General features: G+C 40.1%; 1 protein-coding gene across 7 annotated transcripts in view; it reads right to left on the minus strand.

Moving 5' to 3' along the window:
• Positions 1 to 19,032, minus strand: part of MEIS2 (Meis homeobox 2) — a 177,200-nt gene that overhangs the window by 108,223 nt on the left and 49,945 nt on the right. For all 7 annotated transcript variants that reach the window (XM_063331317.1, XM_063331315.1, XM_063331311.1 and 4 more), the window contains one exon: positions 15,193 to 15,338. In XM_063331317.1, coding sequence (XP_063187387.1) covers positions 15,193 to 15,338 — 146 coding nt within the window. The remainder of the gene's footprint in view (positions 1 to 15,192; positions 15,339 to 19,032) is intronic.

The raw sequence follows: 19,032 nt of genomic DNA on the forward strand, positions 1-19,032 counted from the left end.
TGTGACAGACCAACAAGTGTCCCCTGAGTTCCCTGGGTAGGTAGAGGGCCACAAAGCTTTGGCAATATGGCTCAGAAATGTTGATGCCTTTGACAACGGCTTTTCCATCAATCTCTTACCAGCATTTCTGGCCTCAGAAGTTTGCAGGGCACTTGAAGATTCTGGGGTGGATGAATGAAGGCTGGTGAGAGAGGGGGAAAGGACATGTGGAAACCCTTAATTCCCTAAATTTTCATCCCCCGCATCTTTTTCTTTTTGCTGAGCAATAAATACACAATCAGAACTAATGTTATTAAAACAACTTCACTCCCTCAGGATCAAATTCTGATAACAAATGCATGGCCTGATTGGCCTGCAGAAATGCATTTGAGGACAGTTTGATCCAGTAAAATCTGGAATACTGGTGATCTGTAAGTTTGATCTAAACCAAAATTATTATTTCTGCTAGGAACATGGGAAAAGCTGGCATAAAGAAAAAGCTGTGACATGAAGCATTTGTTTGGATCAAGTACAACTTACTCCTGTCTTCTGTATCCTCGAGTGTGATTTTCAGAAATAATCAAAACAAAAGTGACAAAACCCAAAAACCACAATGAGCAAACAGCAGCTTTTAAGTGCTGTGGGAACAGAGACATTTGTTTAAGTAACCACTGTTTAAAAAATGCATACATAGTAACACCAAAATAAACAGCTTGCAATGTTGTTTATTTTAAGATACACAATAGTAATGTAAAGTGCTGCATGCACTGAATTCAGGGTGTACTAACATTATTTACAGTTCTGAAGAGGGGTAGGAAAACTCAGCTCCATGCCAGAAGACTCCCTGTTTGGAGAGCAAAGGTCAGTCCTCGCTGCGTTTGCAGCAAGGAGGATTCCAACATGAAGCCCTAGACAGCTCCCACTCTCTTTTCTCACGCAGGTAGCTTCTGAACTGTATATCAAAACCCTACAAAAGGCACTTCGTGCCAATGGCATCTTTAAAATGGACACACAAGCCCATTCCTGGGAAGGATAATTAAGAGGGAGAAAGAGAGATCTTTGCCCTGTCACTTCACTTCTTTAAAAATCTTCCAAACAGGCCTGACTCACCAGACTATGTCAAGCCAAACAGAAAAAAAATCCCCTAAAAGAGAAGAATACTAACAAAACTAAGCAGCAGTGTTCTGAAAAGTGACTGACTTACTGAACAGATTTATGTCCCTGTGTGTCTGAGTTGCATTTGATTCTCTGCTGACAAAAAATGCCATTGACTTCAAACCGTAATAGAAGTTTGTGCTATTCTTCTTCATAAAGCCAGCCTAGCTATAGGCAAGAAAACTGGACTTTATTCTGGCCACTCCATCGCCTATTTATTATTGTAATTGTGTAGATTTACTATTGTAATTGCAACATTACTGTTATTGTATAATCCTTGTGACTGCCAATAAACGAGCCAGAAAGAATCCAACTTGGATCTCAGATTTGTAATTTGTAAATACAAATTTGCTAAATTTGTAATTCTGGCAATGAGAAAAAGAAAAGAAAAGAAAAGAAAAGAAAAGAAAAGAAAAGAAAAGAAAAGAAAAGAAAAGAAAAGAAAAGAAAAGAAAAGAAAAGAAAAGAAAAGAAAAGAAAAGAAAAGAAAAGAAAAGAAAAGAAAAGAAAAGAAAAGAAAAGAAAAGAAAAGAAAAGAAAAGAAAAGAAAAGAAAAGAAAAGAAAAGAAAAGAAAAGAAAAGAAAAGAAAAGAAAAGAAAAGAAAAGAAAAGAAAAGAAAAGAAAAGAAAAGAAAAGAAAAGAAAAGAAAAGAAAAGAAAAGAAAAGAAAAGAAAAGAAAAGAAAAGAAAAGAAAAGAAAAGAAAAGAAAAGAAAAGAAAAGAAAAGAAAAGAAAAGAAAAGAAAAGAAAAGAAAAACCCCAACCCAAAACAAGAAGGCTTTTTTCTACTGTGCAAACTGAGCTCATTTGATCTGGAAGTCATTGAGACAAACGTGGAACCCCACAGTTACATTATTATAAAGTAATGTTCAAGAGAAAATTTCATTTTAAATTCAAAATACAATCTCTTTCTTCTTGATGCTTTTGAGGAAAGCTGTGTGTGAAATTCAGCTGTTTGAGTCAGCAGGCACTCAGTCAATATTTTCTTGGGGTCATTCTGCCTCTCTGAGGGCCCAAGCTTTGTTTTGAATCCTGGAGTCAAATTGCCATAAAAGTCTGTAAGTGAAAAAAGGTGAAAAGGCCATGTTTTTCACCTGTTTCAGTATTTGAATTTCCGTGTAAATCCATAATCAACCTCATTTTGCATTAAATTTGCATTGGATCTATGTCCTTAAAAGTCAACGTGGATTTTGAATGCTCAGACGACTTTTGGTGTTTTGGGTTGACATAGAGCTAATGGTGGAGCAGATGCCAGAAATATTGGGCAACGTTAAACTGGGTAAGGGTTGATTTCAGACCTATACCTTCCCCAGATATTTGTGAAAATTCACATGCTGTGAATGGAGAACAGCGTGTGTATTGTGACACAGTCTCTGTCTCTCAATATCTGAAAGGGAGGTGTTTTTAACATGAGGTCCTCAATAGAAACTGGCTTCCTTTGTTGAAGGAGCCCAAGCCTGGCCCACCTTCAGCACCCACTCAAACTCCCAATGCCTGAAGAAACAGTAATTAAATATTTCTCTTGAGCTTAGTTCTTCATTTTGGGTCTCAAGCCCATTTCTAATCCGACTTTGTGAGTTAATTTTGCAATAATTTTTCCACTGACAGATAAATGAAATGTCATTAAAAAAGTTGAAACAAATACAACAAAAACTTAAATGTGAAGGAAGCCAAATTTGGGAAGGTTTCCTTCTGAAAACAGCTCTAATTTCAAGATATTTTTCAGGTTTTAATCATTAATAAGAAAACATGGAAATATGAGAAATGCTTCAGGCAACACTACTTTAGTGTAACCCCAGGAATGCAAGATGTTTCTCAGCAGTATTTCTTCAAATGTTTTTTTGGAGTCTAGTTTTAAAAGTGCTAAGCAAAGGCACTTCCATAGATTGTTCTACATGCCCAATGACTGGGGTTGGTTTTTTTTTTTTGGTTGTTGAATTCCATTATTCCTTCAAGGCCTTTTGTTCCCCCCCAGTAATTTCTCCTCTTATCTGTTTGTAGCCTGTGCTTATTCACCGATTCAGTATGCGCATTCTGTGTCTATGGCTAGATCTTATATTTTTGGGATGGATGGGGAGAGCACTGGAAATAACAATACAGCTCTCATTTCTCTCATCTTCTTTCAGCCTCTGTTTCACTTTTTTGGGAATAAGGGCCCTGATAGTCCAGGCTCTCCAAACATCCTACTATGTCTTTCTTAGACTCTCACCAGACTGGCCTCAGGCTAGTTTCATAATCATCAAGAAAAAAACCAGTCCTGATGTTCAGCATGAGATCATAACACGGTGATCTCACTCTGAACGTTACCTTTCGCTACAGCAGCTCTATTGACTTCTTCACTTAGAACAGTTTGAATTTCCCACCAGCTCAGTTGTGTGATATTTGGCCTCTTTTAGGCGAGATACCTTTTCACAGAGTGAGCCTACAGGGCACTGAGTAGAAAGCTCGTGAGCCCCCAGGCCTTGTTTGAAAGAGTTTTCAGTCTCAGCAAGAAGTTTGCCGCAGCGCTCGTTCGGGAGGCAGTAGAGCATGTTACAGCATTACCCAGTTGGGGAGTGCGGTATCATATATTTTCAGCTGGGGCTTTGAGGAGGATTCAGATCCCAGGAGCTAAACTCGGGATAGTTTAACAGTTCTAGGGTTACGTTTATTCATACCTATGCTGGCAAAACACCACAGTCTGGTTTGTTGGTAGACGTTTTATTTTCCTGCTGTCACATATAGTTTTGCACTGGTTCATAGTGGGATTTAATCTCCTTTGCAAGCATTACTGCTCTCTAAATGGACAGCTTTTGGGGAAGAAAAGAGAGAGAAAGAGGCAAGAGCCTTTTTTTCCCTGGAGTTTGTTTGCATCCAAGAGCATTGTGGTATATAAGTTCAGGTTTCACTGAGCCAGGACAGCTAAGATTAATTATAGCAGTGAATTGTCTGCAAATGCCTAGGGTAGATAGGCACTAAGTAGTGGGATTTTTCTGGACTGAGAAGTGTTTGCTTGGCGTTTAATGGCCACCATACAACACACGCATACAAAGTAGGCCGTTTAAAATTGAGATGTAAGTAGTCATACTATGTGGAAAAACATGGGCTTCTTAGGACTGTCCTAAGACTCTGCAGTTCATCCCACCATCCACAGAGAAGTTCGCACCAACTCAGGAAGCACCTGTCTTTCCTAAGAGATATTAGTTCATACAGTAAAGTGTCCGTGTGGAACTGGAAGAAACAGAATTAAAAAGAGACAGACCAAGTAACACAACTCTTGGAGTGGACTGCCAAAACAGTAAAGGAGGGTGGTAGGGAGAAGTAAATTAAATTGTGTCCCTGCCCATGGCGGGGGGGTTGGAACAAGGTGACCTTTAAGGTCCCTTCCAACCTAAACCATTCTATGATTCTATGATTTCTCCCTTTTTTGTTGTTCACAACAATTAGCCTGTTTTCACATGTGTTTCCAATTCATTTCCTGCTTTATATCTTAAAGACATCATCAGAATGTTCCTTTATAGTTGAAATTAAAGCACTCTTCAAACATTTAGGTTTTGGAGTGACCCCTCAAATTAACCAGCTTTCCTTCCAATTTAGGAATGCCACCATTCCTATGCACATACGCATTCCTATGAAACGTTCCTTTGCTGATTCCCCCAAATACACACTCCACTTCTCTGACCACATAATGCTCCTTATTCTTGTTGTTATCACACATATCATGATCTTTCTCACCATTCACATTCTGTATCCCTGAATAGTCCATTTGTGGACTATCAAAACAGCTGTCAGCTGTCTGCATGTGCTCCTCAGTAGGCAGGGAACTTCCCAACATGAATCGGGGACTTCGCAGTAGCCTTTCTGTCCCTTACTCTTCACTCTAGGTCACCCTCCTGCTTCCCATTTCTTCATTCAAGCACAAGTGGGATGCACAAGTGGGAAGCACCTGGATGACTCAAAAGAGGCAGCAGGAGGATCACGACTGACTGGAAAGCTGCCAAAGTCCTAATTTCACGTCAGGAAACTCCCTGGGCTGTTGAGGAGGGGAATATCCACTAGTGACTTCTTGAAGTACAAAGATGCATTTGTTAATGCTATTGCACTCCCTTTATTCTGACTCTTGCCCCTGGGCCAGCAGTTGATGCCCAAGGTTCTTTCTTTTGCTGCTTTCTGAGAAAGATATTTGATACCATTTGCATGCAATAATCACCACTTCAGGTCATCCGTAAGGAAAGGACCCGACAAAAAAAAAAAACCAACCCAAGCCCGAGGAGTCACTTGAGCTAAAGCAGCTTGCAGCAACCAAATGCTGTCATCTTCAGGGCAGACCAGAAAGAACGTAAGACTCTTAATTTTATATTAAATGCTCCCTCATGAAGGGAAAAATCATCCTGGACTTTCAAAGTCTGCAGAAGTTCAAGTATTTGTACAAGCACTGCATGACTGTCATACTAGTTCAGCAGCAGGATAAAACCACAACAGAAGTGCAGGCCTCTGTCATTCAGCTGATGCTAAGTAATAAGACACAGGTCTCACGCGGAGTTTTTCATCTGTAAATATCAAAAGCACTCCAAAAGGCAGCCACCATGATTATGCCATACTGTTTAAACAGGGAAACTGAGGCACGGGTTCTTGCCATGGTGACCTGAAATCTCCCCAGGCCTGCCAGAGCTCACTTGTGCTGAAGCATCCTGGGGACAGTAGCGAAGGTTCAGCCATTGGAGAATATGACAAATAGCCGTGCACTCGGGAAATTTGTCTTTCTATTATAAAATAGGGGATCATTGAAAGACTTACTTAAGTATAATTTGTCATTAAAGTGCCTGAGTGTTTAACGCTTATTAAGACACAAAACTGTGTGTGTTTGTTTGTTTGTCTGCCTTCCATTATGATTTCACTGCTTCATCTTGTCTGGCTTTTTCAAAGGGATCAGAGTTCCACTGGAATTAATGGAAGCAGGACTGAGAGGTACGCATGGTTAGGCACTAATCTGTGAATTATCTGCAAATATTTGAACACAGAGAAATTAAACCTGCGATTTTTACCTTACCTGGGAGGAAAGTGAACTGCTTTTATAAAGATCCATGTACGTTCACAGAATATCAACTAACAATGCAGCTTCCATCGTCTTTGGGGTTTTTTTAATTGGCATAACAAGCTTCAAAGTGGTCTAGACTAGGCCATGATCTTACAAAAACCTACTCCTTTTATATACTTAGTACACATTAAGAAACTGAACAGGAGCTTTCCCATTGCTATGCAGTTTAGTCAGATAGTATTTCCACAGTATATCCACTTTAGAATATCAAGCTGCCACTTTGAAATATACCTCTGACCAAATAAAAGCTTGATCCAGATGACAGCCAAATTTCTATAGCATTAAACAAATTTATATATGCAGATTTCTTTTAAACACTAAACTAAAATATTTGCTGCTGTTTACTTGGCTACTCTGATTCATTGTGCTGAGATTTACCGTAAGAGTATGTCATGAGATGTTAAACATTTTATGGACACAAGGAGTCAACTGCTACAAATAAAATGCATGTTTTGAACTGCCATCATAAAAAGGTAAAACCAAGATTTAAAAAAATCTTTACGGCATTATACAGTGAGTTGACAACCTATCATCCAGTATTAGACAAAACAATTGAAATTAGTTCTGGCAGATTTGGGGCTAGCAGTTAAAAATAAAAATAGCAAATGTAAAAGCATGAAAACTGTATTGCCATTATGCTTAAAGACAATAATAAATCTTTAAAGATGCCAATGATTGCTTTGGATACTACAAATGACTGCTGCCAATCAACTCTAAAATATGTAATGCATGGTATTATAAGTATCCTAACTCAAGGCAAACTCCACAACACCACAAGTAATATTGTCTGCCATAAACTACTCTCTTCATTAGGCAACAACAAGAATTGACATCTCCGTTCCTTAGCAGTTGTGGAATTGTTGGCAGAAATGTGCTTTTTTTTTTTTTTTCGGTATATCTCTACTTTTACAGAAAACTTCTTTGAAACCAATTACTCTGCTCATGGATCTTGAAAGGAAGGTCTTAAATAAACATGGCCTGAGGCAAAACTGGGAGGCAGTATCACTTTCCACAAACAACAGCAATTGCTTTTTCCCTAAAAATACATTTTATATATACACATACTCGTGTGCACACACTATAGAGACAGGGAGGAACTAAGAGTTTTCTGATGACAACTGTTTTAGATACTGAAACTTGAAGATACTCAAAAGAATTCTCACCTCTAGTTGACTGTGATCTTGATTTTCAAAGGCTACAGTGCACAACATTTATTAGTGCAATGTCCTTGGAGTGTTTAAACACTATTTATATTTGCACATGCTTTAGTTAAATTCCCTTTTACCTTGTGACCCTCAAAGCCACAACTTTATATAAATGAATTCTTGTCACTACTACTTCCTTGTTTCCAAAACTTTAAGGAATTCATTACTTGGACTTTGGTATTCTTTCCTCTTTTCTTTTCACTTAATTCCTATACTGACTCTGCAAAGCTTTGTAATCTGACAATAACAACCAGAAAACACCGGTGGCTGATCCTATCTTTTGCTAGGCCACGTTCAGCTTGCTTGGTCGAGGCTTTTTAATCTCTCCTCAATTAAAATCATGCACATGTTTTTCGTTACACTCTGTTCTCAGTAATTCCCTGTTTGAAGATGGCAGGTAAAATATTAAATTGGGAAGTAACATCTAGCCCCGTTATCTGGTGGTTTGGCAGTGGCTGACCTCGTATGCCACATGAATTAAATTCACCTCGCTGCAGTCCTGACACATTGTGTTGCTTGTGGAGGAGGAGGAGGAGGAGGAGGAAGAGGCAAAGACAGGCAGGGCAGTAGGAAAAAAAAAAAAAAAACAATGGAGGAGCGAATGTAAAGCATAACTAGCTAACATCAGACAGGCTGGTGTGAAAAACTATTATAGTAGGCCTGGAAAAGGAGCATTAGGGAGGCTCAAGAACCTAAATAGTCCTGGTGAAAGGAGTTTGCTGCAGCCCCTCAGCCTGCCAGGGATTCGGGGAGGGAAAGGGGACGGAGGGGAAGGCCAGTGCATTCCATTTGCTCGTCCCTTGCAGGATTCGCAATTTGGGGATTGTTTGGTGTGTGCGTGTGTGTGTGAATTTCACCCTATATATAACTTGGAATCTTATTAGATAACAACTCAGTGACACTGCAAATCCAGTATTTCTCAGAATGCTATTTTTGAAGCTGAAACACACAACATATTTTGATCTCCAAACAAGTACAATAAAGATCCCCCCTTCAAAATAAAATGAGAAGTCAAAAAAAACCAAAACAAAACAACCCGAATGCACATGTAATAATTTCCAGGCGGGCTTCCTGTGATTGTATCCGATTATTTAAATTTCGGACTGTCTCTTTAATTTGAGGAGCGGGGAGAGAGGCGACAGATGGCAGACAGAATTGACTTATGTCCTCTATTCTTCTGCAGAAGAAGGGGGAGTGCAGAAAGTTTGATCGAGGCAGAAGCTACAGTACGCAGGCCCGGCTATAACTATCTAATAGGTCTTTTGACGGATCGGTTCGGAATATTTAGGTTTTTTTCTCCCCCAGACAGGCTTTGTAACAAACCCACGGTCCTGGAGGTTGCCATGGGTGACGAGAGCGCTGACATCCAGTCCCAACTACAAATAAGCACATGACAAATGGGCCCGGAGCCCTCCGACAGCCCTGAACCTTGGTGACCCCCTAAAATACCCAGACTCCCCATACCCACGCCCCAAAAAAAAAAAAAAAAAAGCATTACAGAGTATATTTTTTAAAACCGAAAGCTTGCACTTAATTGGAAACACTGACATGTAACCAAAATGCTTAGGACAGCATGTACAAGTAAAAATAAATCACGCAGCATTGTTATTTAATGCGCTGTGACATCATTTCCTGAAATTAAACAGAGATGACACAGATTCAGACAGTCCCTGCTAAGGTTCAGTTCAAACAATTCACAGATGTTTTCCTCCAGCCAGCAGAAAACAATGCGGGGCTTAAAGCACTCCTCTGCCTCTCCCCCTCTTCCCTCTCTCCCTCTCCCCAGCCTTTTCGCTGGTACGAGGAGGTATGGCAGTTTTATAATACATGCTCCCGCAAAAATATTCTTTTTTTAATTTAATTACTCAGGCTGTTGTACTAAATAGATGGATCATTGTGTCACAAAAGCATCAATTTTTCAGAAGAAATAACAGATGTCTATGTAACAATGATTAGATTAACCACTCCCAGACAAAGCTAGCTTTTGAGGCCCACACACCCCATGACCCCGGGTTCCCTCTTCTGTAGGGGGTGGATGTAGAAATGTCAGATCTAATCTCAGATTCCATTTTTAAAACAAACAAAGCCCCACCTCCACCCCATTTCAGCTTTTTTCCTTCAAGATTGTGGAGTTTAAAAGGTATACGAACATATACGAACATTTGGTCTGTTACTAAATCTTTGGGACTGATATCGTGGCCCAGGACTAGGAGTAGTCAGAGGACGAAACCTTTCAGCCTGAGCATTTTGAGAAAGATCTCCAGTTTTATTCTGTCAAGGCTGGTGACGCTGTAGCGCAGGCAGGCAGGGCAGGAGGGGATGCCAGTGACATTAGGCAGGGCTACACTACCACCAGCAACAACAACAAATGCTAACAGCAGCCGCCATCTCTTCTGACAAGTGACCAGCTCAACTTTGGGGTACAAAGATGCACAGCTCCACCACCTTGAGGACCACGGGACCACAGGTCATGGGAGTTGAATGTTCAGATATTGCTTTTTTCTTTAGCACTCGGGTGAAATCATTTAACCTCTCCTCTTCAGTTTACCCAGCTGAAAAATGGGCACAAGATTATTTTGCAGGACGTGTTTCCAGCTGGGCAGTGTTTGTACAGTCTGCGAGGTGTGTCCTACACCAGGAGGCAACTTATAACCTGGCTGCAAACTCAGCACATAGTCAACCCTGCCTAAAAAGCAGACCTGGAATAAAACTGTACCTTAGGCTGCTCCGACTCTGTGACTGCGTGGTGCGCTGAAGCGGAAATGGCAGCCATGCAAACCCACATGCAGGTCATTTTACAGGAGAGCCAGAGGACATCATCCATCTCCTCAGCGTGCCCTCAACGGAGTGTACAGCATGTTACAATGCGGTCCAACACAAGCACTAAGATTCACCAGGATGCCTTCACATTCTTGTATTTTCTTGAGTGTTTCAGCCTTCTTGACACCGTTTTAACTGGACAGACCTCTGTTGTATTTTCAGTTTTGGTTTTGTTTTTTAAAGCACAGCAAAAACAGCAACATGAAGAACACTTCTCCTAGACCAGTACTCTGAGGAAATCTGTTCCTCTACTGTTTGATAAGATAAAAAAAAGTAAGATATTCAGTGCGGAGTGCAATAGCCAGCTATGTTCCTAACCCTCCCTTAGGTATTATTCCTAAAATCAGGATATGGGAGGAGGTTGAAGGTTATGAATGGTTTCAACTGTTTTGAAAGCTTGCTTAAAGATTGGCTTTGGTTGAAGACATTCACGTCTACAGTCAAATCTAATGAATAGATAAAATATCTGCCCTGCATAAAAGGCTTGGTGAGCCATTCATTAAAATATGATAGAGATACGTTATATTCTCAGATACACCCACATAAATACAGAAAAAAAAAATAATCTGTTTCAGTAAGACTATTCGTATTGTCCAACCTGGCCACCTGAATACTGCAAGTTAAGAAATTAATTCAGGTAAGTACAAAAGCTGTGGCTGGTTCCAGATGAACTTATTCTAGCCTAAAAACGAAACAGATGAAACCAAAATCTACTCTACAAGAGACTGTGTAAAGAGCAAGATTTTAAGCCAGAAGATTGTGGAAATCAGGCTAAAATGACACCATTCAAACAAATGTTATGAGACAGAACTTCAGCTAGCAAAAGAGCAAAAAAAAAAAAAAGCAGTTCAACTCCACTGACTTCAGGGGAGTCATCCCAAATACCATCAGCTGGGAATCTGGCACTGTCATAAAAAGGGTTTAGTTTGCATGCTACCATTGGTATATCTGGTACTTTTAGTTAAGATATACATCTTCTCACAGACTGCAACAAAAGAAACAACCAAACCAGAATTTTAACAAAGGGCATCACTCCAGGTAAGTGTCAAAGACTAAACATGCCTCTGTTCTACCAGCTCTGTAAAAGAAGGGGAAAAAACGTTGAATGTAGCAGAAGTGTAGTTCTTGAGACGCTATGCTGCAGAAAACGACGAACTACCAGAGGTACAAGTCCACAGAACGATATAATTACTTCCTTTATAACTTTGCTCTCTTCTGATTATGTACGTACATTTTAAAGGTCCTCCATCCTTCAAAAGGGCATGGGAGGAGGGGGGGCTGTCTCTGTGTAGTTGCTGGTAAGAAATCCTAATCTCAACGTTGGTGTAAGCTAGAGGTGTCTATACATTTGAGCACTTCCTGTTTTCACTTCGTGATCAAATGCGTTCTTTGCAGGGCAAATAGGGGAGCACTTGAGGGAGGAAAGCAGAGATGTCTGAGAGGCTAATTGAGTGTACTAAGGACTCCTTGGCATAGAGGAAAAGGAGTCTTCCAAAGCTATGAATAAACTCTCCGCTTGGGTCAGATTTCTTGCTGTTTCTTTTCTTTAACCACCTTTGAACTCAAATAAAAACAGCCTTAATGTCAGGTTTACCTTTCTGATGTCGTAATCTTTATGTACTATTGAAAAGCTTATACTACCAGACTAGGATTTCCTCTACTTTCTTAAACACTGGATATTATCCAGAAAAAGCATACACATTTCCAACCAATTCATCCTCAGCTCTTTCATCTTCCGGTACTGTTGTAATTCCAAATATAAGACAGAGCTCAGTAAGTGAAGGAGAACACGACAGAAGCTCCTACTCCTTGCATTTGATTTCCACCAATAAAAACATGCATGTGTATCCTATTTCAAATATAATTAAAGTTACTGCAAAATGGAAGCTGTGATAGGGGTTAGAAACTGTTTTGAAAGACAGAGCCTGTCAGATACATTCATTCTACATGAGAGTTCAAGTGCCTGTCTCTTCAAGAAAACCACTTAGGCAATTCAGTTTTTAAAATCAGCGACCTTAGGAGTTTGCAAACTGATTGAATAAAGGAAAAAAAAAAAAAAGCATTTGATTTAAAATCATAAGTAAAGACAATTAGTCCGAACTGAGTTACTCTCTTTGAATTTGACAGTGTAAAGGAATTTCAAGTTTAATTCACGCCATAAGAGATGGACTGACACTGCCTTTCCTTCCAGGGAAACCAGAGGTTAATGATTTTTGTCATATTGAGACTAACAGCTAACAATTGCTACAGTTGGCCTTTAGTATTTTATTTGTCCTTTTGAGGTATTCAGAATAGGTGACAATGGCTTGCAGTTGAGAACATATGTAGAGAGACCCCTGTGGCTTATGGAAAAGTTGCTCCATGCTGGTTGGGTGTTTGAAAAAAAAATACAACCAGAGCTCTTTTATGTTCCTCTCCTTAATGAATGCATGAATGTCAAAATGTACCAATGGCCCATTCAGGGGGCAAAGCCTAAGCAGCTCCTTCTTTAAGAACACATCCTGAGATGTAAAATACATTTGCTTAACAAATTAAAATAATGAGATAATTCAATTAGTTTCTTCAAAAAAAAAAAAAAAGAGAGAAAGAAAAAAGGGTACATCAGGGGATTATTGTAATACAAGAACAGGTCATACAGCACAAAGGAGGAACAAACCAATTTGAAATAAGGTTAGAGTAGTAACGAAGGAATGTACATTGAATCATGGACCACCATTGTAAAGATATTTACTTGAAACGATAAAATTGTACATCACAGATTCCCCCGTTCTGGCTCAGCCAGCGTTGCAGTTTGAATGGACAAGCTAATTTGAGGAAAAGTGAGAGATCTTTAAAAGAAAGGAGTTCTCTTCCTTCCCTGCATGTGTTTATGGCAAGAATCTTTCTGAATTTACATTGCACTGGTCAGGGGTCTCCATTATCAGTTTGCAGGTCTGAGAATTACAGCACAGTAAATCTTTCAACACCTGCAAACTCATTAAAGCTTGGACGGTAAAAGGTTTGGGGCTTTTTTGTGTTCACTTAATTTGATTTTTGCGAGGCCATCCTCACCAATGACGGCAAATTTCCTCGATTCATGCAGGATGGAGAGTGTCGGGAGAGGATGGAAACAAGGAAAAGGGATTTCAAAAAGCCGGGAGGACTTTCCTCAAGAGAAGCGAGAGGCAGTTGATTGTTTAATAAGCATGTGCCGAACCCTTTCAAGGAGCGCGTGAGAAAGGCAGGCAGGGAGGGGAAAAAAAACCCCAAGATATCACAAATATCATAAGAGGAAATGGAGTTAACACGGAGACACGTACAAAACCAACCGGTTTATTTGTGGCCCTGCTTTTTGCTGTCTGCCTGTACTACTCCTCTAAAGATACCCTACAGCTAAATGAAAAACCCTCCACTCACACTCACTCGACTTCCAAATTAAAAACATTTTACAGGTTAGTAAATCTCCAGCTGAGGTGATGTAGCAAAGAACAGCTGTGAAGTAATTTTGATAATGATGAGAATAATAAGCACATGGCAAGGTTCAGGGCTTTGCTGTTGCAGCTTCAGTGCTCCTGAATAGATAAAAGTGATTAAATACTCCTGATTATCCCTGACCAATATGTAATGGATTTACAGCCCTTTCAATTAGTCAGTATTTGCTTAGGACTCATTATTTTGTCTTTGGTTAAGTAATCAGCCCAGAGACTCATGTTCTGTCTAATTCCTCTGAGCCAAGTGGGTACAGGGCACCTGACCTTTGAAATGGCCATAGCTGGGAGGCAGGAATAACCACTACTCCAGCAGAGACACTGGCTATTCCAGCTAATCCTGACCCCACAGGCCAGATCAATGCACCTTAGTTTGCTACTAATGTCCTTACATCAAAATGATGGTTTAGAAATGTGGATCTATCGCTCCCCCCTTTAGCTGTGCTGCCAGCGGAGCAGTTCGATAGTCCCTATCATAAATAAATCGGGTACCTTGTCCTGAAATCATTACACTGTAACCAACATCAGCTACCGTGGAAATTTATAAAACTTTGGTAGAAGAGGAGGTAGTTAATAACAGTTAGCATTTTAAGCCTTATCAAGTAAGAAACAATTTTACAGTGAGAGGAAGAGGAAAATCAATTGATAATTTTACCAGTTTCCATTATTTCCCACACGAAGCTAACTACAAAGAGTGTTACTAGGTTTTCTGTGGAACCATGTTTTGATGCCTAAGTGAAGCTATAATAGTCAACAGAACACCAACACAGAAACCCAATTGCAAGCAGGAGGATAAAGATAGCCCATGGAAAGCACTGCTTTTTCACGTTTTTAATCTCTCTCCCCCAAATGAGAATATGGCTAGCTTTTAACCTAATGGACTTGACAACAAACTAAAAAGCTGCTTTTTCTCACAGTTGTGCAAGTGGAGAATTAGGGAACCTGTAAGCTTTCTATGCGTTCCACAAAAAGTAACGTACGAGTTTGCAAGGTGCTGCTTTGACTTCTCTAATGTCCCACAGCGTAAGTCAGCGCACACAGACTGGGGCTCTCTCTTCTACCGCTTACATATAAAGTTTGCGTAAACAGAGGCCAGCAATAAAGAATCCAGAAAGCAGAGCTTTATATATGTTAAACCAAGAACCCCCCTTTTTTGTCCTTAGGAACATCTTGAATAGTTCAAAGCAAAAAATGATTACTTTATATGTGGGTGTTGTTCTATGCTAAGGCTTTGTACTCTCTCTCTCTAGGCATGTATGTGTGTGTGTATATATATATATGTATATATATAGGTTTCTTTTAGATTTGTCATGATTCCAAGAGCCAAGGAAAAAAAAAATAAAAATCTAGAAGACAAAAAAAAAAAGCAACAATAATTGAGCCCTAATCATGGTCCAAAAATTATGGGGACAATTGATTTCTAATAACGATGAATAAACCTCATTAGGCACATGAATAGAAATCTATTTTGGTTTTGGGCACCACTTACTGTGAGATGCTGGAAAAGCCACGCTCTCATGATATTTGTTGCTACTTTGGGGAAAATGCCTCTTTTCTTCTGACGCTTTTTGTCCTTGTCTGGGTCATCGTCATCCCCTGTACCAGGTGAGGCTACACTGTTGTCTAAACCATCTCCTACAACAAAGAGAAAAACAGGAAGGAGGAGACATTTAATGAACAAAGTACAGAAACCAAAAAGTATCATAAATTACCAAGACAATACCGCAGTTTTATTTTGATTTGCTAGATCGGGCACGTACAGTTTCTCATTATATATGAGCGCTGATACAAATATGTAAAAATTAGAAACCATGTCTCTCCAAATACTAATTTTGCGTCTCACACATGCATATATCATTAATTCAATTATAATTGTGTGCTTGACATAGTGCAATAGCTCTTTGTCAATTATGGGATTCAATGTGGGAAAACCTGCCACAAGAAAACCCATTCACTGTAAATGCATCCCTACAACTGTTCTGAATACGTACTCTAAGTAATCAAGTTAAATGTTCTGTAGTCTATATATTCGAGGCCCTCTGCAGAGGTGGCAGTAACCGTGTCACTGTTCAGTGCACATAACACACTGTCAGATGAGCCCCTCCCCGTAACCACCACCTCCCAACCCACATACATACGCACGCACAAACACGTACACCTAGGATGACCCCGCATACGGCATTTGCATGACATGAAAACTTCTACATCTCTGCATCAGTGATTATTATCATTAAAAAAAAAAGATGCACATCAAGGTAGAGCTCTCACTTAATCAGAACTTTCCATCAACATCTTTCTCTTCTGTGCTTTTCCCTGGCATTAATTGTGCATTAGCAAAAATCATTTACTTTTAACAGTCATAGTTATTTTTTCTTGCCCTCCAGCAAAAATGCCTTGAAAGCCTGCCTGGAGGGCATCTAAATTATGTATCTGAAAAACTCTTCTGGCAAGGCATTGCAGGACCCCTACTTTCTTAAAATTCATACGAGCACGTCTTCCTGTTTTTGGGAAGGCATCAATCAAGAGCAGCAATATATGCCATATTCCTACATTAATATTTGAACTAATAACTTTAAAAAAAGGAAAGAAACAAGATCCGACTTGTGGCATAATCAAATGCAAAATAAATGAAGAATACTGGGACAGCACTGAGACTTTATAGATTGCTGTGTTTTCCTTACACATCATTAGCCCGGAGCCACACGAAAGAGGAAAACAGAGAAGTGGAGAGTTTATGCTCCCTGCTGGTGTTTAAGAAGCCGAGGTCCTGGAAGGACATCTGGGAATTGTGCTGAGACGGTGGTTTTTGTAATTTAAGAATAGACATTCATTAGCAGTAAATGCCATAAATCCCATGCTAAGTAAAAACCTTGTCCAAGAAAGCCTAAAACAATAAACTCTGTGCTCAATGTAGCCTGAGCTAGACGCTCCATAGCTTCCTGAGGAATGCTATAGATTCACGAGCTAATTCCTATAGGCTTGTCTAGCTCTGTAGTGCAGCTAAACGAAATACGTTGCTGCTACATACAGTCCATTTGCTTCAAAACTTGCATTTCAGCTCCATCTTCCCTCCCGTGCCAGATCACCCGTCTACCACTGCCTCCCCTCTGCAAAACCAGCCCTTTTGGACCAGAGAGACAGAAAAAAGCCACAGCAAAGAGCTGGCAGATTAATTTTATTGACATTTCCATTTTCACTGCAATGTGATACCCTCCATCACATGGAAGAGATGACCCTCACTATTTACAGACTGACAGGCCACTTCATTACAACCACCCTGCCCCAAGGCAGAGCAGCTCCTTTCCATCTGCCCAAACACCAGAGCAAGACCCCGAAGTCACTGCTCTCTTTCTCATGCTTCTTTCCTCTTTTTTTCTTTTTTTTTTTGTTTGTTTCTGTTAACGCTAGAGAAAGGATAGTCAAATCACAGCAAACTAATCAAAGAGCTTATGGAAGCCCTATACGCTATAAGCAATTGTTCACTTTTGCAAAATGTTGGTTATTTAGAAAGCGCTCTTTTCCATTGCCCCCTCCCCCCCACATATTCTACCCTACCCCTCTCTCTCTCTCTCACACACACACGCACACGTACGCGCGCACACACACACACACACACTTTCCACTATGCCAAGGAACTGCTGCAAGGCAAATTCTCACAAACACTAATGGCTTCTGACTGCTCCTTGGCAACCCCAGCATTTTAACCTGGGTGGATATGCTCTCCAAAATACAGACACTGGAGCTATCTCATCAGCTGTTCATGTGACACAGATGGAGAGTGGCTATTAGGAGCCAGGCAATGGGCCTTGGGGATCTGAGGTGCTGTACTGTAGCCTCAGGCAATTCTGAAAAGCAGTACCCGGAGATGGGGGGAAAAAAAAATCCCTACTGAAAGTGCAAGTTTGAAGTCAGTCAGTCTGTTTGTCTATCTGTCGTGCGGATAAAGATATCTTTGTCTCTTTATGTAAAAGCTATGTGTGTATGCACAGGATGCGTGGAGCTATAAAACTTCCGCTCTGCACCATCCTTTCGCACCGCAGAAGCACCAGTTCACTCTCTGTATGGACAAATCCCTGTTTGTCTGCGTATACATACTCTCCTGTTTGTGAGCATCCTCAACAGCAGTCACCTACACGCTAAATCAGTGTTTAGACCTTTCGGAGAGGTTGTTAATATCCTGGTTTTAAAAAGCTAAAAGCAGCCCAGGAGAGGAAAGTTCAGCTGAAGCTCCCATTGCCTCCCCACCTTAAGCAGTGGTCAAAACAGTAAGAATCAGTGCTTCTCTAATCTCTTCCTTAACATCATGAAAGGAAATTCAAATATCATACCTCCAAATGACTTCAGAGGATGAATACAGCAAGATTTGTTGCTCCTAGTGAACTACAGGCCCAATCCTGTTAAGCTCTATTGTCATATCTTTAATAGGACTACAACTGCTCACATTAGTGGATAGTGTCCAGTGGCAAGAAATCATAGAAGTAGCCCATAACTGACTTTGCCAAGATGGAATGATTTACTTCTTGGATATGGAGGGCCTGATCCTAATTTTCTGTATCCAAATAAACATGAGTTACTTTAAATGAAGAAGAAGAAATCATCAAAAGTGAAATAAAATGGACAGGAAAGTCACTCTGTGGCAGACCAGATTAACTATATTTTTAACTGCTGTTATGAAGGAGTCCAAATTTAAATCATTTAAACCATCATTACAAGCGATTCTGTTTATGTGAACTGTTCATATCCTGTTTTGGATGGTCATGGTAAGAAGAGTTGAGTCAAGTCCTAACTTGTATGGAAATTGTGATTATATAAGCACAGTTATCCCAGTTTTCTAGTGGGGAAATTAAGTCTAGATTTTGGCCCACTGACTCTCACACAGCGCAAAAAAATGAAGGGTGACTTTCTCCTGCTTTGCACACTGTTCACTCATTTATTCTCCTGCGAAAAGTACAAGTGATTGCAAAACCCTATCACCGTTCTAGGAAAGTGGAGAACTCTTAAGTGGCACTCTCTTTGAGGAGGTGTCAATGACTACGCAGGATCCAAGCCAGTAGAGAATTAGGCATATTACCCAGGTTATTTAAGATTATATCAATGCTATGTAATAGTCTCAATAACCCTTATAAAAGATGGAGAGAGTTAACAAGAAACTTTGCAAAGTGACCCACATGGGGTTCCTTGGAGACCTTCTCTTCTAGGGGAAGGGTTTGCAGAGGAGGCTGAAGATGCGAGTCTTCCTTACACAGCGGGAAGTTAGGCTTCCACACTAGCTCTGTGTGCAGGCACTTTTAGCACGTGCTGAGGGTTTCTTCCCCCAAAATACATTATT

Source organism: Chroicocephalus ridibundus, chromosome 4 (assembly GCF_963924245.1).
Source record: "Chroicocephalus ridibundus chromosome 4, bChrRid1.1, whole genome shotgun sequence".
In the NCBI taxonomy this organism is placed as follows: Eukaryota; Metazoa; Chordata; class Aves; order Charadriiformes; family Laridae; genus Chroicocephalus; species Chroicocephalus ridibundus.